Raw genomic sequence first — 23,942 nt, 5'->3', positions numbered from 1 at the left:
CTCCCACCTCAAGCCGCACCTCCATCTCCTACCGACCAACCTCATCCTGCCCCCTTGACCTGTCCGTCCTCCCTGGACTGACCTATCCCCTTCCTAACTCCCTACCTACACTCACCTTTACTGGCTCCATCCCCGCCTCTTCGACCTGTTTGTTTCCTCTCCACCTATCCTCTCCTCTATCCCTCTTCTATCCGCCTCCCACTCTCTCCCTATTTATTTCAAAACCCCCTTCCCCTCCCCCTTTTCTGATGAAGCGTCTAGGCCCGAAACGTCAGCCTCTCTGCTCCTATGATGCTGCTTGGCCTGCTGTGTTCATCCAGCCCTGCACCTTGTTGTCTTCAAAACCAATGTGTTGTTTACCCAAGAGCTAGTCAGTCAGGTTGTTGTTTCAGTGAGCTTTGGTGTGAGTTTTGACCCAGTTCATGGGATTTGGTGTGAGTAAGGACACAGAGAGTAGAGTTACACAGTGAGTGGAGCAATTCACAGCACCAGTCAAAATTATGTCATGAAGTAGGGTCTTTGGACCTGAAACATTAACTCTGCTTTCTCTTGAAAGATGCTGCCAGACCTACTGAGTTTTTCCAACAATTTCTGTTTTTGTTTCTGATTTCCAGATCTGCAGTTTCTTTTTTTGTTTTTTTTTAAATTATATCATGTTAATTTGTGAAATCTTCACGATGAGCTCCCTCATGACTCAGTGAGTAAGCATTCCACCCACATGGGACTGTGCCACACACTCCCTTAAGCTTCAAATGATGTTTTCTGATCTAATTGCTGCTTGATCTTAGCTCAGGTGACTGCAGTATGACTGACATCAGCATGCTTTTGAGGAGGTGTTAAAATAGCTAGCATTGTTGGTATCAGGAACTGCTGCTAGAGAAAATGTGTATATGTGAATAACAGGAGAAGACAGGATCAGGCTTATCTGTGACACACATCATGGTCAAATACCCAAGTGAAACTCACAATTGAATCTCACATGGAAAGAATAACCAACTGAACAACATAATAAAACAAAGAACTGCAGATGCTGGAAATCTGAAACAAAAACAGAAATTGCTGGGAAAATTCAGTAGGTCCGGCAGCATCTGTGGAAAGCAGAGTTAACATTTTGGGTCCAATGACCTTTTTTCAGAACTGATTGTAGTCAGGAAACGAAGGTATAAATGCTGAAGAAAAAGGGTCAGGGTTGTAGCTTTAACAGAAAACCTCTATAAGTGAAAACCAAAAGAACTGCAGATGCTGTAAATCAAGATCAAAAACAAAGTTGCTGGAAAAGCTCAGCAGGTCTGGCAGCATCTGTGAAGGAGAAAACAGAGTTAACGTTTCGGGTCCGGTGACCCTTCCTCAGAACTGATGGTGGCTGGGAAAATGTCAGTTTATATGCAGAAAATAGGGAGGTGGGTTTCAACCTCTATAAGTGATCGGAGAACAATTGCTGGATTTGAAAAAAATTTATTTGTAGAGCTGTTGGTCCAGTATCTCTGGAAATTCATACATGTACTTAACTTGCAGATTTCCTGAAATAACCAACATTCAAAATCATGATCCTACATCAGTCACTATATTCAGGAACGGAAGGGTGCAAAAGGAAAACAAAAAAAAAAATCAGAAGCTAAATTCACTGCACCATGAATTGGAAGATATTAATTGTACGCGTTGATAATGTAATCCATGGAACTTTTAAAAGGGGAGTCATAAGACAAGACTGCACTTTTGGTAACTGGACATGAACTAGTTACAAAATTCCAATCATAATTGACATGATAAATCACACACATTGCACCCCCTGAATTTCTGTTATATGCTCCTGGTAGGAGCGTTTCCCACCGGAAGGATCAAATTGAAAAATCAACTCCTAACCTTCAACGTTGTAAAGCAGTCACCAGGTTTTGGGTTTCCACTACTTTTGCGCTGCTAACTCAGTGGTACTGGCATGTGTTCTTGAAAAAATGTTTGAAGATTTTTGTTAGCTTGCTTATAACCACATGATTCAACAATATAACTTGTATTGAAACATGTCATACCTGTATACAATAACATGCCCTTAGTGTTTCTCAATCGAAACAGGAGTTTGCCAAATATTTTGAGTCCTCATAATTACCAATTCTAGACCTCCTAAAATAAATCGTTTTTTATTGGTGGTAATCTTACTAAAAGTATTTAAGGAAAATATACAAATAAACAAAAATGAATTGATATCTTGTAAAAGTATTTGTGCTGAATATTACTTCACAGTGGTGGGATTAAATAAACCACAACTGGTATTTAACCCCTTCTGTTACAAACTGGCATGAAAGGCTAATGTCCAAGTGGTTGAATGTGTGTGTTTACAGAGTTGTTGGGAGCCAGTTATCAAGGTTAGTGACACAGAAAAATAAAAGAATTGCAGATGCTGGAAATCTAAAGCAACAATAGAAATTGCTGAAAAACTCAGTAGTTCTGGCAACATCTTTGGAGAGAAAGCAGAGTCTAAACTCTGAAGAACGGTAACTGGACCTGAGACTTTATCGCTGCTTTCTCTCCAGAGTTATTGCCAAGTGCTACTGGCAAAAACAGAAATTGTTGGAAGAACTCAGCAGATCAGGCAGCATTTGTGGAGAGAAGGCAGAGTCTACATTCTGAAGAAGAGTCACTGGACCTAAGACTTTATCTCTGCTTTCTTCCCACAAATTCTGCCTGATCTGCTGAGTTTTTCCAGCAATTTCTGTTTCTGCTAATGAAACAGAGTTGGGCTCAGCAGAAAAGGATCGACTTCTAGATCTATTCATTCTAAACAAGACAAACTGCTTCTTCAGCAAACTGAGATAACAAGGTGTAGAGCTGGATGAACACAGCAGGCCAAGCAGCTTCAGAGGAGCAGGAAGGCTGACGTTTTGGGCCTAGACCCTTCTTCAGAAATGGGGGAGGGGAAGGGGGTTCTGAAATAAATAGGGAGAGAGGGGGAGGCCGATAGAAGATGGATAGAGGAGAAGATAGGTGGAGAGGAGACAGACAGGTCAAAGAGGCGGGGATGGAGCCAGTAAAGGTGAGTGTGGGTGGGGAGGTAGGGAGGAGATAGGTCAGTCCAGGGAGGATGGACAGGTCAAGGGTGTGGGAAGAGGTTAGTAGGTAGGAGATGGGGGTGGGGCTTGAGGTGGGAGGAGGGGATAGGTGGGAGGAAGGACAGGTTAGGGAGGCAGGGACAGGCTGGGCTGGTTTTGGGATGCGGTAGGGGGAGGGGAGATTTTGAAGCTTGTGAAATCCACATTGATACCATTGGGCTGCAGGGTCCCCAAGCGGAATATGAGGTGCTGTTCCTGCAACCTTCGGGTGGCATCGTTGTGGTACTGCAGGAGGCCCAGGATGGACATGTCATCTGAGGAATGGGAGGGGGAGTTGAAATTGTTCGCGACTGGGAGGTACAGTTGTTTCGTGTGAACCGAGCGTAGGTGTTCTGCAAAACAGTCCCCAAGCCTCCACTTGGTTTCCCCGATGTAGAGGAGGCCACCCTGCAGCGCAATGGTATCAATGTGGACTTCACAAGCTTCAAAATCTCCCCTCCCCCAACCGCATCCCAAAACTAGCCCAGCTTGTCCCCGCCTCCCTAACCTGTCCTTCCTCCCACCTATCACCTCCTCCCACCTCAAGCCCCACCCCCATCTCCTACTTACTAACCTCTTCCCACACCCTTGACCTGTCCATCCTCCCTGGACTGACCTATCCCCTCCTTAACTCCCCACCTGCACTCACCTTTACTGGCTCCATCCCCGCCTCTTTGACCAGTCTGTCTCCTCTCCACCTATCTTCTCCTCTATCCATCTTCTATCCGCCTCCCCCTCTCTTCCTATTTATTTCAGAACCCCCTTCCCCTCCCCCATTTCTGAAGAAGGGTCTAGGCCCAAAACGTCAGCTTTCCTGCTCCTCTGATGCTGCTTGGCCTGCTGTGTTCATCCAGCTCTACACCTTGTTGTCTCGGATTCTCCAGCATCTGCAGTTCCTACTATCTCTTCAGCAAACTGCTGGTTTGAGCATTCTTTCGAAACGGAGTCTGTGATTACAGTGATGGAGTGAAGTGATGAAGGAATACTGAAAAGAACAGTCTTGCTTTGCAGAATGGGAGGCAGTGATGAAGACGTGGCTTGTTGTATTGATCACTTCATCATCTTGATTGGTGTCATAGCAGTAAACCAGCATTGATCAAGGAGCATCAAACTGAAGCAAAAAAAGGGGAATAATCTATAAATCAGAGAGGTATAAGTGTGAAGCAATGGGTAACAAGAAATATTGTGGTAAATTGGAGCTTTAAGTTTTGTCTTTGAATAGTCTTGAAACTTGACATAAGGGGATGGTTCTTTTACATTAAGTATAATGACAACGTAAAACCATTCCTGATGAATGAGCTTTTAATTGTGTTACAATCAGCACACAGTTAAAATAGTTCCCTGTCCAAGTATTTGAAAGAAGAGTTTCAGAGAAATGTTCAGATAAATGAAACTTAGCTGTATTGTCTCATAACAGGAAGAAGGGGTTTGGATGACTTTCACCCTGAGAATAGAATTGTGAATTTAGACCTTTAAATTATACATTGGGAGCAGCAGCTGATAACACTTGTAGGTCACAGGGCCATTGATGACACTGTGACAGCGATGATGACTTACACTGATTTCTATATCTTCAGTGTCAGAAACCAAACCAATGGGGTGTCTAGTAGAAAAGATTTATATCTTCTGTGCACAGAGTTGAAATTAGGTGGAATATGTAAGAGGGTTGGCTGTGGCATTTTTAGCCACACAACTTGCAAAGAAACTGCCACTTAAAGAAACAAAACCACCTTGTGCTAAGTGATCATTAGGCATTGCATTAGATTGTACATTTTAATTTGTATAGGATTTCAAAAGGGCCTCAATGATTTTTAATAATACTAAACAATATAATATCATATGAATCCAGTACTGTGTGAAACTGTGTGTGTCTGCAAAATGATACTTTGGGAGTTGGTTTATTTTTTACAATGAAGGGACAGTGAAATCAAGAGAATGACCACCTCAGACAGTTTGTTCAAGGTGTGATTTTGAATGCTTTAACAAACACTTTCTGAGATTAGACAGCTGAAAAAATGCTTAAAAATTAAGGAGAAAATATTTGAGCTCTTTATTCAGTCAGTTAATGTAAGATGCTGTCAACATAAAGTTTACAATGTCACTATGGAACTCACATATATTGCGATAAATAATATATGCTTCTATAATATATATATATTAAAGCTTAGAATGTTATACTGTGGCATCCATTAATAATTTATGGATGATTTTTTCAGTAATGAATCTGAAACATGACAGACCAGACTTTTCCTTTTTCTGCTGGTACTGGTAAATTTGGTCAATTTCACATCAGGTTCCCTCCTACATTTCTCCCAGTTTAAATTCCCACAGTGACTCATTCATGTTCCACTGTCGATGTCTGTTGACACCCAGAGTAATTTTAATTCTCTCCCCTTTTCCCAGGTTTCCTCTGCTACCCTGAATGACCCCAATTTTTCACTTCAGTCCCATGTTTCTATTGATATTCAGTGACCTCAATTCCCTAATGTTGCTTGAGATTACCATGACTCTCTAAATCGACTGCAATATCCTTACTTCACTCCAGATTCTGTGAAATATCAATCATAATTTTTACTGTGATCTTTTGGTTTGCAATCCCCAACTCGTTCATTTCTGCTTTATCTCTCTAATTAGGTGATGACAGCCTGTATGATGGGTATTCTGCTATTCTACCAGTAGAGGAGCCTAATGCTGATGATGAGACAGGGCCTCTGTCCCTCAGTGCACATGATCTTTCCTCACCTGCCACATCTAATGAAGATTTTACACCTAAGGAGGGCTCTCCCTACAAAGCTCCCATCTACATTCCTGACGATATTCCCATCCCACCAGAATTTGAACTCCGTGAGTCAAGCATTCCAGGTGCTGGGTTAGGAATATGGACTAAGAGAAAGCTGGAAGCCGGTGAAAAACTTGGCCCTTATGTTGGGGAAGAGCTATCGAACTTGAAGGATCCTTCTCATGGCTGGGAAGTAAGCACGTATTTTAATTTCTCTGTGTTTCAGATGCCTATACATGTTTGGAGTGGCTTGTGGTATGTGCAAAATGTTTCTGATTTGTATTTTGACACTCAGCAGTATTTTTTTAAAACCATTGTGTGTCTAGTTTTTTTTAATGTGTTTATTTGCTTAATGTGCTGAGAAGTCATGCCCCATTGCTGCTCAAGTGTAACGTATAGTTGATGTGTTCACGGTGAATAGTCATCTGACTTTCCATGTACTCGGGTAAATTTTCAGTTCAGCTACCTGATGCAGGATTAATGTTGCAAAACATCATGAACCCCTTATCACAAGTTTCCAATTGAGCTTCTATTAAAATCAGTGGAAATGAAGTCAGGACATTTCCATTGTGAGCATCTCATTTACAATGTCAGGTTTCTGCCCAGGTAGCTAGTGAAGTATTTACCTGAATGCATGATAGTGCAAATGATACTTATTACCACCCTTAGTGGGAGCTTCCTGGTAGAAATTGTTTTTGGAACAAGTGTACTGCGAAAACTGCTTTCACAAAATCTTGTTCACTGTAACAGTGAAGTGGTACCTCACTCAATCTGCTGCAACACGATTCGTTTCAAAGTGTTGCCTCCTTGATAAGTTTTCTTGCTTGTATTAAACACATTTATCAAAAATGAGCATTATCTGTTAAGAAACAGAACTGTTGCCGAATGGCAACATGCACACTGATCAATGCAGCCTGATAATTACTCAAGTGTGGTTTGTTGTGGAGGAGTAGTAATCTTCTCTTGTCATTACCAGCATTGTCAAAGTAGCAAAAATAATTCTCACTTTTATTTGGCATTAATTCTAAAAAGAATGAATTTGGAAGTTTGTTTTAAAACAGATAAAGCTTTTGAGATGAATTTGATTTTCAATTGATCAATAAATTATAAAACCATCCACTGGTTAGAAAACTATTGGATTTTCACTGGCATGCAATGTTCTGTAATGGACAGTCCATGTGGAAGTCCCATTTCATCTGGATAGTTGTATCCTGCTATGTTTATATTATCACGGATACATCATAAACACGAGAGGTACTATTTTGCAGGCTGTAAATGTCTTATAATGCTGCAAAATAATTTCATTACATTTTATTGTGAATCTGGCAACAATATTATTCAGCAATGAAGGACATCAGTTGGGTTTTCATTTTTAACAATCTTTATTAATTTAAAGACTGTAGTAAATGTATACTTTAAAAATTAAATAAAACCATAGGCTAGTAATTTAACGAAGTTTGATAAAACACCTGAACATCCCCCTCAAAGCAATAACATACCAAGTAAATTATATTCTCTAACTGTCCACAAATCTAAACTTTTCATTGTTCTACCAGCGAAACAGTGCCTCCCCAGTAACATCTACAAGAGTGAGTGAGCTTTCATGTGTGAAGCTGCCAGACTAGGGAATGATTACACGGTGTGGCCATACATGTCAGAGAATAAGTTGCCAGAACTGTATAATGATTCAGCATTGCTTTTCTTGTCATTTCAATTTATTATAATTTCTGCATTACATTTCATTGCGGTTAATTTCATGTAATTCTTGTAAACGTGAAGACTCAAGATGGAACTTTATTACATTTTGAACAATACTTAGTAAAGTAAATCCCAAAAAAAACTATTTTTCCATTTTAACTCTACATTCTGACAGACCAGATACTCTTTCTGCTACTTTAGTAGGGACCAGCTGTAAAAGGTTCAGGAGTGCTTGAGTAGAAAACACACAATCTGTTGCATCTCCAGTACCAGGATTACTATTAATGTGAACAGTCACTGAGACAGGGGCACTGCATCCAAACAAACATTTAGAACTGGAAAAGCAACAAAAAGACTAAAAGGAACATTTGGGCTCCTTGCCTTCAAGTGTCATTTTGTCACAATGATCTCACATGCTTGTGACAAAGTATTAAAATATGTTTGCCATCACCTAATCTTTTTGCACCCACATAATTAATTGTTTGGCAAACACATATTGATTAAACCTCTTAAGCTTTAAAGGGTCATTGCAACTATATCAAACAGCAAAACAACCTAGAAACAATGTGGATACGTTTATATTGCGAGGACATAACTAGTACTCATGTTAAAGCACAATGATATTATTTTCACAAAGTAATGCTCTATTATTGTATGATGATGATGTGATACAGGCCATTGTATGGTGTGTTGACAATATAATAGCAAAGGTAAGTGCATCAATAGTCTATTGCTGATACCTATTTAGCTTTATGACTAGTTTGAAATAGGTCAACAGTCACAAGTCACCAGGTTATAGTCCGAGATAGTAGGAACTGTTTCCGGAGGGAGGAGGGTTTATCTTAAATTACAAGATTTCGGAGTGGTGCCCCTTCATCACTTCAACTAATGAAGGAGCAGGGCTATGAAAGCTTGTGATTTCAAATAAACCTGTTGAATTATAACCTGGTGGCATGTGACTTCTGACCTTGTCCACCCTAGTCCAACATTAGCACCTCCACACCATAGTTTGAAATAGCTGCAGAATTCACAGTGGGATTGTATATAGTTTGATTTCTCTGTGAATTTAACTCTGTACATTAAACACGATAAAAGTAATCACAATTTGACATATCAATCTAAACTAGTTGTCTGGTCCAATCTAAAATCAAATGACTTAGATAAATTGTAGACAAAAACCAAGCTCTGACATTTGCCTTTTGAATAAAAGCTCAATGAGTTTTTCTTTCCATATCTATCTTTTTCTCAATATTTCTCATCAAAGAGACAATGCTAATGTACATAATTGATTGCATGGACCTGGGTGTGGGGAATTTCAGTCATACAGTGTATATCTTTTCTGTTGTTCCATAATTTTGCAAATCCATGTCAGACTTCAATGGCCAATTCTTGGGATACTTTATTACTGCATCTCATTGAAACTATTTAATTGCTTGATTGGACTAGAAATAAAACTCCGAAAAGAAAGTTGCTTGAGGTGAGTGGCAGGAATGACAAGTAATAAATAAGTAGAAAAGAAAGACTGAAGTTTGAAAGTGAAAATGGAAACTATGACCCGACAGGGAATCACTTGAATGAGATTAGAGTGCACTTGGCCTACTCCAGACTCAGGTCATAAATTTAAGCTTTTATCTAATTTTTAAGGCCAGCGCAAAGCATTATCTAATCAGGTATTGGTTAGTTGAAGTACAAATCGAACAAAGGGGTAGGGGGGAGGTCACAAGAAGAGAGCAAAGGTCAAACCCTTTGCAGTTTGTCACCAGGGGTTTACAGTGAACCCGCTGAGATCCCAGTCCAAGTGCGCAGTGTCGCCCAGAGAAGAACTGATTGTGAAGGAAAGGAATTGACTACATCTTAATCAACAAGAAAGAAAATCTCCCAGAACCTTAGTGACTAGTTTATCTGCTAAATTCATTGGAAACAAACTCAGATCCTGTTAAATGCTGTCAAGATGCTATGAGCTATCTTGGTAGAGGTCATTGGATTTTGTAATAGGTTTAAGTTCTGTGAGCACTTCCAATCTTATCTCAGGCTCTACATTCCATATTGATTGATCTCATCTTTGGCAGCTTTGAACATCCTAACTGTTACAATATCAGGCTAATAGGTGTACATGGGGTTGGTATGAGCTCACAGAGCCACAGAGATTTCAATAGGGGTTCACACAAATCACAAATTCACACTCTCAAAGACTCCTGCAGAAAGGTGGCAAACAGTGACAGCAAAACACCATCTGAATTATTCAACACATGAGGGAATTAGTTATAAGCAACATAAAAAGGGAATTGACAATCAAGCAATTTACAAAAAACAATAAATCCCAGATATTTACAAATTATTGTGAATATATTTATGCTTGGGTTTCAATCCCAAGTCTACTAGCATAGGCTGTAGTCAGGTAGTGCCTAGTTACAATGCAACAGCAAAAGGCATTTATTCTGCCTGTTTCAAACTAGGTTAAGGCAGAGCTAAGTGTCAAGGTGCTTCAGACCCACACCAACACATGAAATTTCAAGGGCTGGATTGTCATCCCATAGCCGTGTCGTGGAATTCAGGAAATTTCCAAGCTTGGCACACCCACCCGCAAGGAGAGTGTGCAAAGGCAGGATTTCAATTTTGGAGGGGGTGGGTAGGGAAGGATGAGAACTGGAATTTGGCCTATGGCACCTCAAAAAGTATTCAGAGGCAGCCTCAGTGAGGTGCTCAGCCAGGCTGATGAAAAGGCTCACCTCACTGATCTGGGATATCATCGCAGTTGTTAAAAAAAAACAACAAAACAGAAATAAAAGCCCTCTGGTTCCTTCCTCTCTAACTCCCTTCGGCTCTTAATTTCCCTCTTGCACTTTCCAAATCAGTTCATACTATCTCATTCCCCACCCAAAGGTACATCCATTACAAATATGCTCTTCTAGCCACAATCAACACCCTTTAATATCCTCCATGCAAGAATTTACTCCTCTATCCCCACATAGTGTCCTGGTCTACAATCCATGCTAACCAATGGCTCTCCAACCACCCCCAATGGCCACACAACTCCCTTTCCAACACATGGCTTCTCAATTTACATGGTATGCACTCTATATTCAACCAATCAACCCCACATCATTCATTCATAACTTTGCTACAAAAGAAATTCTTTTACTACAGCCCTGTAGCAGTGTGTACACTGATTAGCTCTTTAAAGTGACAAGGCAGAAACTGCAAGCACTCAGCACCTCATTATCTTGTGTAGATAAGCATTGAGCCATTAAGAAATAGATCTAAGAGGAAGGTGTCAATCTAACAACATTTCCCCTTAGGTACAATTGTTTCAAAAGATAAATAGTTGCCTGGGATCTTGGTCAAGAATATATAAGGCTTGAGATTCTTATTTAAAATTGCCACAAAAGAAATAGGAGAGAAGTTATTGAGCGAACAAGTGTTGGAAAATGGAACATGGGCGTTGTTGGGAATAAGAGATTGCATCTTTTACAGTGAAAGTAGATTTGAAGCCTTTGTGTTTGAACGTTACACATGAACACACACACACACACACACACACACGCATACACTGACACACGCAGACACGCACACTCTCACACATACACACACACACACACACACGCATACACTGACACACGCAGACACGCACACTCTCACACATACACACACACACACACACGCTCGCATGCTCGCGCACTAGAAAATGAGTGAATTGCTCAAAAGAGTAATCCTTAAAAAAGACATACAAATTATGCTGTGAATTTTGTGAAGAGTGGATGGGGCAATGTTAAGTGGATACTGTAATATTAATATTGGTGATGAAGTATTTAATTTGTCGATTCTTGGCTTCTCAGTGAGCTGACAAGTTTTTTTCTTGGATAACAGGGTGTAGAGCTGGATGAATACAGCAGGCCAAGCAGCATCAGAGGAGCAGGAAGGCTTTTCGGCCTAGACCCTTCTTCAGAAGGGTTTTTTATTTGGCTCCTTTTTGGTGGTGATTTCACTGGTTTGCTTGTCTTTCAACACTCAGGGTGAGATAGTGTCTGATATTCTTCTAGGCAGCACAGGGGTGTCAAACAGGGGGAAGTGATGGCGCAGTGATATTATCACTAGACTATTAGTCCAGAGACCCAAAGAGTTTTCTGGCGACACTGCTTTGAAGCCTGCCTCGACAGATGGTGGAATTTGAATTCAATAAAAAAATTAGAATTAAGAGTCCAATGATGACCATGAATCCACTGTCAATCATCAAGAATAACCTAAAAAAACCCATCTGGTTCACTAATGTCCTTTAGGGAAGGAAACTGCCATCCTTACCTGGTCTGGTCCACGTGTGACTCCAGACCCACAGAAATGTAGTTAACTCTTAACTGCCCTGTGGGCAGCCCAGCCAGTGATGCCCACATCCAGTGAATAAGCTATCCTCAAGCTGTCACCTTCACAGCACACTCATGTTTCAATCACATGAGCCTGCTGTCACACACAAATCAAGAGTTGTGGTTGGTTCCACTCTTTTAATGTATATTGCTGCAAAGGTAAAGTACCAAAATACCAAAATGTTTGAGACATAATCTGCAGGAGATGGTTTTCTGATGAAAGGGGAAGGCAGCCCCTCATTATCTCTTCCTTCTAAGTTTCTCTGTTTGATGTTTCCCTGACACACAACAGATGTGACATTCCGTGGGCTCACACAGAGCTTTGCCAGACAGCTATTGAATATATACCTGCAGTCATCTTTTGATCGTCTTTAAAAGACATTGACTACAATGAAAAATCATAAATAATCTGGAGTTACAATGCATCATCATGACAATGCCACCTGTATTAAACACCTGTTGGGCTTCCCAAATGGATAACCAGAGTCTGTGTGTTAGTTGGGTGGATTAAAAAATTCAAATAGAATTATCTTTCCCAATAATGAGGGCACCTACCACATCATGACATAATTGTGATGAATATTATAGATTCAGTTAAGGGGAGGCCAGACACATGTGTGATAGATAGAAGGATGGAAGGTTATGATGGTGGAGGTAGATGATGAAAGATAAGAAGAACCTTGGGTGCTGCGTAAACCCAGGCAGAGACTAATTGCACAGATTGGCCTGTTTTCCAGCTGGGTATTGTGAATGTTCTATTACTACCTTAGTATGCGTCTAAAGTGGCAAAATATACATTATGGATGTCAGAGACAGAGTGAGTTAGAGGACAGAACTTTAACTGCGCTCCATTTCTGCTCTCCTGCTTTTTGTTAGTTTTCCCATGTCTCCAGTTCAAATGTAAAGTAGAGTAGTGTGCACACAATAGACATGGAATCATGGTGGGGAAGCTCTTCAATGGTGACACCCACCTCGAGCTGTGGCCACATTGGGAAGCATGTCATCACAGCCACAAGTTTCCTTCCCAACTCCGATGCCATTAACTTTAGACTTATTGAGAGCACAGTAATGGCATGAATGTTTCCAAATACAAATTTACCTTGTAAATATTTCATGTTGAATAATTTTCTTTTGATTCCTGTGTGTATTGACATCGTTTGTTGAGACTTGGTCTGAGCTAAATGTCCTGCATGCCTCAATATTGGCACATGTTTCTCGTTAGCACGCATTGATGGTTATAAGGCAATTAGGAACTTTACTGTAAAAGAAATAACTGTAGGGTTCTTTTTGTGCTCTCTCCTCACTAAATGTTCATGTTAGTGTCCAGTGCTGTCCTGATCATTCTGTGGGGGACAGCTGAATTCACAAACTCATCTGGCCCTCTTCTTGTGGTTTGCAACAGACATTGCACAAGATCATATCCAGTGGAGTTAATTAAAATGTTGCTGGTGAATTCAAATCCTGTGAGGACTGTCCCAATTTGTGTCATGAAAATCTGTTACACATAGAAAACCTCCCCAGCAGCTCGGGTTCCAAGCCTCCACATACACGCGTCTGGGTTCATCTGAAAATTTGAACCCACTATCGGGAAATTCCAGCTCCAACCTCATCAGGTTACCCACCCCACCCACCACATTTCCCCCTTTTGCAGGTCACATGAAGTGTCCCCTCGAAGACTGAAAGAGCAGGAATGTTCTAACTGGTTACAATGAGAACGTTTTGTTGAGTATGAAAGTCTTCAACTCATCAGAATGATTTCGAATTAGGATTTAAATCACCTTTAGGGGAATCCATAGTGATTATACAGGTAGCTTTACAGTTCCAGCTGGAAGATTCATTAAATCTGAGGCAGGTTGAAGAAAGTAACCTCAACAATTTATAGGGTGCGGCTAATTAAGATAAAAACCTGATGATACAGTGATGCTGCCATTGAGAATCAGCATATCCTCTGACTATCATGTCAGCACAACATCCCAGAGTTTTAATCAAATAATTGTTTACCAATGATTCCTACTTTGATGTAACTGAACTCAACTTTAAATACCCAATCATCAATATAGGCGTGCCAGCAATTTCACTCCATCCTTCCTTTGCTAAATATCTCAATGTGTTTAGTATCAGACTGTTACTTTGCTTATAACTCACTATCCCAGGAATTAAAATTACTTTTTAAATTTTTTTATAGATGCTTTAATTTATGGTAACTTTACTTCAATGCACTTAGAGCAGTTATGAGACATTGGTCCCATGAGAGGAAGAAGAGAGATAAATATATTTTGGTCTAAAGGAGGAGGAAGAAAGATAAGAACTCCAAAAGTCTTCAATATGTTTAATTGCTGCTCTGACAGGCAGCCATAACTCTTTCCATTAAGTAAATATGTTGTAAAAAATGTATTATGAAATGCCACATTATTCAAGGAGGACTCTTCCAGGCACTAAACACAGTAGATGCCATTAACACAGACTGTCAATATGCCACCAACGCTGGGGCCTGTAAAATTAAATTGATTTGGTAAATGTAAGCAAGATAGATCTGTTTGCTTTCATCATCAATTTCAGATGGGAGAACAGGTGATGTCACCAACCTGGGAGTGATAAAGATGATGGGCCATCTGGAAACTGGGCAGATCGATGGTCGGTGTGTTGGGGCTACATGGTGATATTGTGCTGGCTGGCCACAAGGGATACCAGCATTAACAACTTTTCAATAATGTGTTGATAAATTTCTCTACTTTAATAATACAGAAATGGTGAGTTATTACTGTGATTGCCAATATAAATAATCCAAGTTTCAGCTGTTGAAGCATTTATTCTGGCAGGATTTATTTTAATAATACACAATAATAACGGATCATTCAGAATTGTCAACATATTTCAGAAGGTACAATATGTACTTTGTAGGCAAGGGCTCCACCCCCCATCTAGAGGGGAAAAATAAATTTATTGACATGCATTTGTATAATTGCTGCAGTAACGTCTCACAACAAGGACTCCAGCCACAATCAGAATACCCGAAATGTTTGGTGACTTTTCATCTGAAATTGTAGTTAATGTTGTCAAAAGTCAAAAGGTCTCAATTGGATTATTTGTTGATAAACTGCACGTTTCACTGGGTGCTGTTGTAACATGTCACATTTTAGAACAGCGTTGCCAATTTTGAATCCCATCTGAATCTTTGCAACTTTCCTCTCCCGCTTCAATTTACTGCCAAATACATCTGGCCAAAAATGCCTTTACCCCTGTGAGACATTCTGGCCTCTGTACTTTGCTCTTCATACCTTGCTCACAATCCTCATTATGGAAACTAATAACCTGCATTGAAGTAGCACCATTCAAAGATTCCAAGTCCCAAGAATATCCAGAGACTTAAGAGGAAAAGAAACATATGCTTGAACTTAAGGAGGAGAAAATAAAGCGGGTCTGATCAAAAAGCTGTTGCCTTGATTAAGGAGAGGCAAACGTATTTAGGTCTCAATTTTTGTATCTGGTCAGGAGCCCAGGAGTGGGACATTTCCTAGCTCTACAAACCTGGCCTGGGAGAAATTGAAGTTGGAATGTTCATTCTAGCCTGGAGAATTCCTTGAAAATTAAGCGGGGTGACCCCAGTGGAAATAAGCAGGGAGAGTGCCAGATACAGAATTGTGCTAAGCAGAAGACTCTGGCATTGAGTCCAAAATGTAAAAAGAAAGAATAAGACATAAAACAGCCCCTCACACACCCTTCCCATACCCCATCTATACCAACCAATGCAACTTCGTGTACCCACCCACTATAACCCTTCATACCTGATGCTAACTTGTGACTGTGTGACCATACCCAGGTCCCTCAAAACCTCCATGCCAAACAAAGATTATGTACCCACCCCATAACCCTCACACTATCTAATCCAACCAAGCACCTGTAATACCTCTATGGCCTTTTATAACTCCTTGACAACTTAGTGGCAACTACTACCAACCTTGACCCCTACAAAGTACTCTTTGGCCTTACATGCACCATGCCAATTCATCCAAAATCCATCATGGACAGGCTTCATGAATCATACTGAAATTAAATAATATGAAGTTCTAAGGGCACAAATTCCCCCTTCCTCTGAGATGCTAAGAGAGGAGTGAAGAAGGTGATGAGTACCTCTCCATGGCCAACTCCAACAGTGTTCCTCAGGGATCGGTATTGGGGGTCCACTTTTGTTTGTCATTTATGTGAATGATTTGGATGAGAATATAAAAGGCATTGTTGGTAAGTTTGTGGATGACACCAGCATTGGTGGCATAGTGGACCGTGAAGTAGGTAATACAATTAATGGTAGAGCTCAGGGAAGTGTTGTCGAACAGAGAGATCAAGAGGTTCAGGTACGTAATTCCTTGAAATTTGCCTCACAGATAGTATGATTAAGAAGGTGTTTAGCATGCTTGCCTTCATTGCTAAGGCCTTTGATTATAGGAGTCATGTTGAAGTTGTACAGAATGCTGGTGAGGCCTCTTCTGGAGTACTGTGCACAGTTCAGGTCACCCCACTATAGGAAGGGTATTATTAAACTAGAGAGCGTGCAGAGAAGATTTACCAGGATGTTACTGGGAATGGAGTGTTTCAGGCAGGCGGGAGGGACTAGTTTAGTTTGGGATTATGGGCAATATAGACTGGTTGGACCAAAGGGTCTGTTTCTGTGCTGTATGATCTATGACTACATAACTCACCCAAATAATTCCCCTTCTCACCACCTCATCAATTACATGTTGGGTAAAAAAAGCCAAGATGTTCTTGAATCACAAGCGAATAAAGCCCTAGAAGTAGCAATTTAATGGCCATTTAAGGATTTCAACTCAGCACATCCCCAGTTACCTGTTTTCCTACCTGAATAACTAGGGCAACAATCCTGGCAGATTAGAGGTGGCCGTCCATTGGCCTCATACTGGAGGTAATCAGAGGTATGTAGGGAGGAGAAGGGCTGGCCTGTCCACCTGCCCTTGCCTCCAACCCGCTGAGTCTCGCACCTTGTAACAGAGACCTGTCTTCACCCCCTGAAGAGTAAGCCTCACCAATTGTCTCTAAAACCCAGGAGCTTTCATCCTCTGATTGTTCAGCAGCTTCTGGCAAACTTCATCACAAAAGTGGAAAATTGCAGACTTCACCAAATTGACAAAAAACACTCTCATTCATAAAAGACTATATCTACATTTCTTTAACTATTAATGCCTAATAAAAACATGCATTTTATACAAGTGCATCATTCCTCATAAGAAGAAACACTGGAATTCATTATCCCACTTCAAAGAGTTTATAGCCACATGGAGATTCCGATGAAACTGTGAAATGGCAGGCACCCGACTGTAATGATGAATGGTTGTGAAATCAGTCATGTGATCGAGTAATGGTAGCCCCCATGTAAATGTCAACAAACAGCATGAAATAACAATAGCCCTCTCAGTACTCCAGACACTCCTTTCAAACATTTAAAGGGCAGAACTTTTAATTGCCTTGACAGCTTGCTCACTGATATTGACAGCAGCTTTCGACAATTCCTCATCACACTTCTGGCAGCTCATTTTCACAGTATCCTTTGACATGTCCTATTGACAGTTGAAATGAGCTTGACAGTTCATGACTTTATGCACTTTTACAGACATATCTACATTTAACAATTCCAAAGGATACATTATCTTTGTGAAAGGGCACCTGACCACTCTAAAAGGCAGCTGATCTCCCCAAAGGTGTCCTATGTTCTCATATTGAAAGACTGTTAACTCTCCGAAAGGGTATCATTCCACAAGTTTCAGACTAACTCCTACCAGCACCAATCTGCCCGCTTTGTGTTTCAAATGTCCAGATCATGAAAATCACACACAAGCAAGTGGAGACAGAAGTGGGTTTCTATGGCAGTTTTCCCCGAACAACTCACACTTACAAAATGTGACCTGATCCCATTCCCAGATTGGGGCTGTCCATGACCAGCAGGAATGCCATTTTTGTCTCAACAAAAAAAATCTGTACACCATGACAGAAATCCTGGCCTAATGACTAAAAGCATGGCTGTTCTAAATGGGAAAATGGATAATAATGTTCAAAAACCCAAAGAGCAAGAAATGGATTGATAATATTAAGGGGATGTGGTGGTGGGCATTATGGGTCTGGAAGAAGTTATTGGGTAGAAAATGACAAAATCAATAAAGGAGTTAAACTGAGTAAATGGGAATGTTAAATTTTAAAATATGCAAATTGCATGCAATTGCCTTCAAAACAATAGTGACTGCAATTCAAAATGATAAATTTATTGTGAAGTGTTTTGGAACATCCTGAAGATGTGAAAGGTGATATATAAATGAAAGCCATTTTTTTCCAATTTAATGCAAGTAACAGCTATGTTGACATTTTCACCTTTAATTACATCTTTAGGAAAGTGTATGCTCTTCATACAAAAGATGTCTGAAATCCACAGAATTCTTTGGCTGAAAATTTACTGTTTTGTTTTTCTCTCTCTTTGCTGCCAGCAACGTTTTTCCCTTCTCAAGTGTCAGTGCATCAGCAGGAAGTATCATTTGGAAAGATGTGTCAGGTTTCAATGCAGTAGACTTTGAAAAAGATTTTTTTTTCCTGTTTCAAAAATATACTTTATTCATAAAAATATCTTTATATACCTACATAGCCCCTAAAGCAGTTTGGTTCTATACAGTAGCATATCAAGAAACAAACAAACATTAGAGTTTGACTCTATCCAACAAACAAACCAAATGCATTTCTTACTTGTACAAGATACTGTTTACATATATTTGAGGCATTGGGAGGGTCCGATAACTGAATGGACCCACATTGTACTTTGACAGAAAGACCTTTGAAGGCGATCTTTCCCCACAGCACCTCAGCGGCAGCCCAATCTTTAGTGCATCCATCAGCACATAGTCCTGGACCTTGGGATGTTCCAGTCCGCAACACTCAGTCAGGGTCAACTCCTTGCTCTGGAAGACCAACAAGTTTTGGGCGGACCAAAGAGCATCTTTCACTGATTGATTGTCCTCCAGGTACAGTTGACGTTTCTCTCGGTGTGTGTCCTGGGGAACAGACCGTGGGGCGCTGAGTCCTGCATTATGGAGCTGCTCAAGACGAACCTCAACTGAACCCATAGCATCTCTCTCCAGAATTCCTTAGCAAAGGCACATTCTAGAAGGTACGTGTGACAGTATCACAACAGCACTTCTCACCAAGCCCTACCACCCCCACAACTCCCGCAGATGCTTCGAGAGCGACTTGCAGTGGCACAGAGAGTCCAGGCATTCGTGAAGGATCCTACAGGTATTGACCTTCTTGTCACCAGTCAAGCGACATCTTGGTGCTTGTTGAAGAATTCTGGTGATGCTTTGGGAGAGCTTCAATTCACTCATGCTTAACTTTCTAAGTTCCGGGGAATCTTAGCTGATTTTGTGCATCTTTCCTCTTTGTAATTTAAACTGTGGATGCATTGGATGATTTTGGTAAGTCTACAATGCAAATACAGCAAGATAATTTGCATACTTCAACATCCCAAAACCAGCATTGAGGTAGATGACTAGATAATCTGTTTTGTTGGTGGAATTTGACAATCATATCTGGGTCAGTCCATGGGGGAGCTATTTTGTTCTAAATAGTGTCATTTGATCTTTGACTCATCCCTAAAAAGGCCAATGAGACTTTAGATTCATATCTTATTCCAAAGAAGGTAATATTTTCAAAGTCGTGCAGTGAGATGATGAGCTTGTCTTCCTGTGGCTTTTGGAGGTAGTGATGTCCTAGTAATATCAACAGATCGTTAATCCAGAGCACCTGGCTCATACTCTAGGATATAGATTCCAATTTAAAAGGCGTACCTAGTGAAATTTGAACTGAATTAATAAATTTAGAGTGAAACTAGTCTCAGGAATAGTGAATATGAAGCCATCCCTAACTGCTGTAAAACCCCATCAGGTCCATTGATATCCTTCAGGGAAGGAAATCTGCTGTCATAGAATCACAGGGATGTGTAGCACAAAAACAGACCTTTTGCCAAAACTTTAAGCAGGCCTTTCAGTCCAATCCTTATTCAGTCACTCTTAATCGCTCCATCAAATGGCAAGCCAGTCTGTCCAGGGGGATTCAGGGATGGACAACAAATGTTGGCTTTGCCAATGACACTGAAATCCCATTTATAATTTTTAAAAATCATTTGGACCATTAGTAAGAGAGTTACCACTGAGTTAAGTTGATAGATCATACCATGTCAAAATCTTTGTGGACCTGTGTCCCGTCCTCTTTATTTTGTTGATGTGTTGAAATTCTTTCCCAAAACACAGGCTTCCTTTTGAGGACTTTTATCAACTTGTGTAAAACAACTATGCCCTGGGGATTAACTCAATGATCCCATGCTCTCAACAATGAGCTGCAGTCAAGTGGCACATAGGTCAGAAAATAGCGGCTAAATTGGTGTAACCCTATCTCTGACCTCTGTGTCCCTTTCCAGCATGTCTCTCTGCTGCCACTGTTGTGTCAGTAATTTAACACTAGGGCATGTTTTATACCTGGTCCAATGCTGGTTTACAACCTAGACAAGGTATACCACAGCTGTGTAGTTCAGTGGTCTCTTTCACCAATAAGGCAGCTCATTTTTATTTCTTTATTTCAATTTGTCATCACGGTATCTATTACAAGTCATAGAATTCACTGTGGCAGAAATGATTCGAATGGCGTTTATGTCCACCATTGGACGTTGGCCTATATAGAAACTGCTTTCTTTAACGTCTTGTTCAATAGTGCGTTACTCATCAATAAATCAGAATAGAGGTCAGTTTACACTTTGTCAATTCAAATGGCAGTTAAATGTGAGTTTGCATCAGCTATTCTGAGCCTTATGTACCAACAAAGTATCACTTTTTAAAAATGGATTCTTACACAGGATGTGGGCATCCCTGGCTAGACCATTAATGCATTTAAGATGAATATGTCCCCAGGTCCTGAAGGGATCTATCCCAGAATATTGATGGAGAGAAGAGAAATTGCTGGACCATTGACAGATAACTTTGTATCCTGTTTGGCCACAGGTGAGGTCCCACAGGACTGGAGAATAGCTAATGTTGTCCCATTGTTTAAGAAGTGTAACAGGGATAATCCTGGAAATTACCAGCCTGTGAGCATCACATCAGTGGTAGGGAAATTATTGGAAAAGATTCTCAGGAACAAGGTCTGTAAGAAACAAAAACAGAAGTTGCTGGAAAAGCTCAGCAGGTCTGGGAGCATCTGTGAAGAGAAATCAGAGTTAACATTTCGGGACCTGTGACCCTTCCTCAGAACGCTCTGAGGAAGGGTCACCAGACGCAAAGCATTAACTCCGATTTCTCTTCTCAGATGCTCCCAGACCTGCTGATTTTTTCCAGCAACTTCTGTTTTTGTTTCTGATTAATGGCATCAGAAATTCTTTTGGTTTTTACAAGATCTATACACATGTAGTAGCAAATGGATTTATTAGCTTTAGACAGCATGGTTTTGTGCGGGGGAGGTCATGCCTCACTAACTTCAGTAAAGCCTTTGATAAGGTCCCTCATGGCAGACTGGTACAAAAGGTGAAGTCACATGGTATCAGGGGTGAGCTGGCAAGATGGATACAGAACTGGCTTAGTCGTAGGAGACAGAGGGTAACAGTGGAAGAATGCTTTTCGGAATGGAGGGGAATGACTAGTGGTGTTCCTCAGGGATCTGTGCTGGGACCTCTGCTGTTCGTGGTCTACATAACTGATTTGGAGAAAAAAGTAGCTGGTTGAATTAATAAGTTTGCAGACTAAACAAAGACTGCTGGAGTTACGAATAGAGAGAAGAATTGTCAGAGGATAAGCAGGATATTGATTAGTTGGAGGCATGGGGGGTGCAGAAAGATGGTAGATGGAGTTTAATGTGAGGTGATGCATTTTGGAAGGTCAAGTGCAGGTGGAATTTATACAGTGAATTGCTGAACGTTTAGGAATATTCAGATGCAGAGGGATCTGGTTATGCAGGTCCACAGATCACTGAAGGTGGCAGTGCAGGTAGATAATGTAGTTAAAAAAAGGCCTATGGCATGCTTGCCTTCATTGGAAGGGGCATTGAGTATAAAGATAGGTCGATTATGCTGCAGTTTTATGGACCTTTAGTTAGGCCACACTTGGAATATTGAGTACAGTTCTGGTTACCACACTGCGAGAAGGATGTGAATGCTTTGGAGAGGGTACAGAAAATGTCTGCTAGGATATTGCCTGGTATGTGGGAGTTTAGCTATGAAGAGAGGTTGGATAGACTGGGTTTGTTTTTCACTGGAACACAGGAGGTTGAGGGTAACCTGATAGAAGTTTATAAGATTGTGAATGTCATGGATACAGTGGAATGTATGAGGCTTTTTCCCAGGGTGAAAGGGTCAATTACTAGGGGACACAGGTTCAAGGTGCGATGGGGGATGTTTAAAAGAGATGTGCAAGGCAAGCTTTCACACAAAGGGTGGTGAGTGCCTGGAACGTGCTGCCAGAGGAGGTGGTGGAAGCAGAACAATAGCAACATTCAAGAAGCACCTGGATGAATACATGAATAGGAAGGGAACAGAGGGATACGGATCCTGTATGTGAAGACAGTTTTAGTATGGACGGGCAAAACGTGTTGGCGCAAACTTGGAGGGCTGAAGGGCCTATTCCGGTGCTGTATTGTTCTTTGTTCTCTTTGTAATGCATCTGTAATTACCCTGAAGAAGATACTGGAAACACATATTTGTGAACTCCTGTGTTCCAGGTTCTGTAGGTAAACTCACAGTGCTATTAGGAACTGCAGATGCTGGAGAATCTGAGACAACAAGGTGTAGAGCTGGATGAACACAGCAGGCCAAGTAGCATCAGAGGAGCAGGAAAGCTGACGTTTCGGGCCTAGATCCTTTCTGAAGAAGGGGCTAGGCCCCAAATGTCAGCTTTACTGCTCCTCTGATGCTGCTTGGCCTGCTGTGTTCATCCAGCTCTATAACTTGTTGTCTCAAACTCACAGTGCTATTAGCAAAGGAACTCTAGGATTTTTACTCTACGATAGCGATGGGACAGCAACATAGTTCCAAGTCAGGATGTCTCATAGCCTAGAGAGGAATGTGCAGGTGATGGTGTTATTGTGTATCTGTTGCCCTTGGTGTTCTCATTGGTAGAGGCTGTGAGTTTTTAAGAGACTTTAATGAGCCATTGCAGTGCATCTTGTGGATAGTGCACACTACTGTTACTGAGCATTGGTGGTGGAGGGGAGTGAATGCTTGCGGATGTAGTGCCAATCAAGTGGGCTGCTTTGTTCTGGATGGGGTCAAGCTTCTTGACTATTGGAGCTGTGCCAGTTCAGATAAATGGTGAGTGTTCCATCACCTTCTTGATTTGTGCCTTGTAGATGGTGGACAGGCTTTGGGAAGTCAGTAGGAGAGTTACTCCCTGACATTTCCTAACCTCTGACCTGTTCTTGTGCCTTTTGGATTCATATCTGTTCTGATTCAGTTTCTGTTCAATGGTAACCCTCAGATGTTGACAGGTGGTGATTCAATCCTTCAGCCATTGAATGTCATGAGGAACTGGTTAGTTTCTCCTTTGATGGGAAAATAAACTTGGCAAAATATCCTGTAAATGTTGTTCAATAAAAATAATTTTATTCATAACACGTCTGCATAAAAACTAGAGATAACAGAAGATGATGGATATCTGATGCAGAAGGGTATTATTCATAGAATGAGATCTCTGTCGTTGCCTGAAGAACAAATATTTTAACCTTTGTCTTTTAGTGCTACTTCCTTTGTTTCTTTTTGCCTTGTTTTCAGAACCAAGTCTGTACACGTTTTGTAGCTGCTGTATTGTCAAATTAACTGCTCAGACCTGACAATTATTACGTATGTATGAATGCAGTGAAAGTATAAACAAAACTATTTAGTGAAGGGAAAAGGTATTGCAATTCCTTCCAGACACAGATCAGAATGCCACGGTAGGCTCAGTCATACCCTTGATGACAGTCTGTCAGTGCTAAGTCCCATTAAATCTCTGCCTA

At 40.8% G+C, this 23,942-nt stretch overlaps 1 protein-coding gene across 1 annotated transcript in view; it reads left to right on the top strand.

Annotated features, from left to right (window-relative positions):
- Positions 1-23,942, top strand: part of LOC125484695 (histone-lysine N-methyltransferase MECOM-like) — a 438,400-nt gene that overhangs the window by 337,468 nt on the left and 76,990 nt on the right. Inside the window, exon 2 of the mRNA XM_048604475.1 lies at positions 5,718-6,117. Within this exon, the coding sequence (XP_048460432.1) occupies positions 5,718-6,117 (400 nt within the window). The remainder of the gene's footprint in view (positions 1-5,717; positions 6,118-23,942) is intronic.

This window comes from Rhincodon typus, chromosome 13, assembly GCF_021869965.1.
Source record: "Rhincodon typus isolate 14 chromosome 13, sRhiTyp1.1, whole genome shotgun sequence".
Classification (NCBI taxonomy): Eukaryota; Metazoa; Chordata; class Chondrichthyes; order Orectolobiformes; family Rhincodontidae; genus Rhincodon; species Rhincodon typus.
The sequence above is the reverse complement of the archived record's forward strand: the minus strand, read 5'-3'. Positions and strand labels throughout refer to the sequence as shown.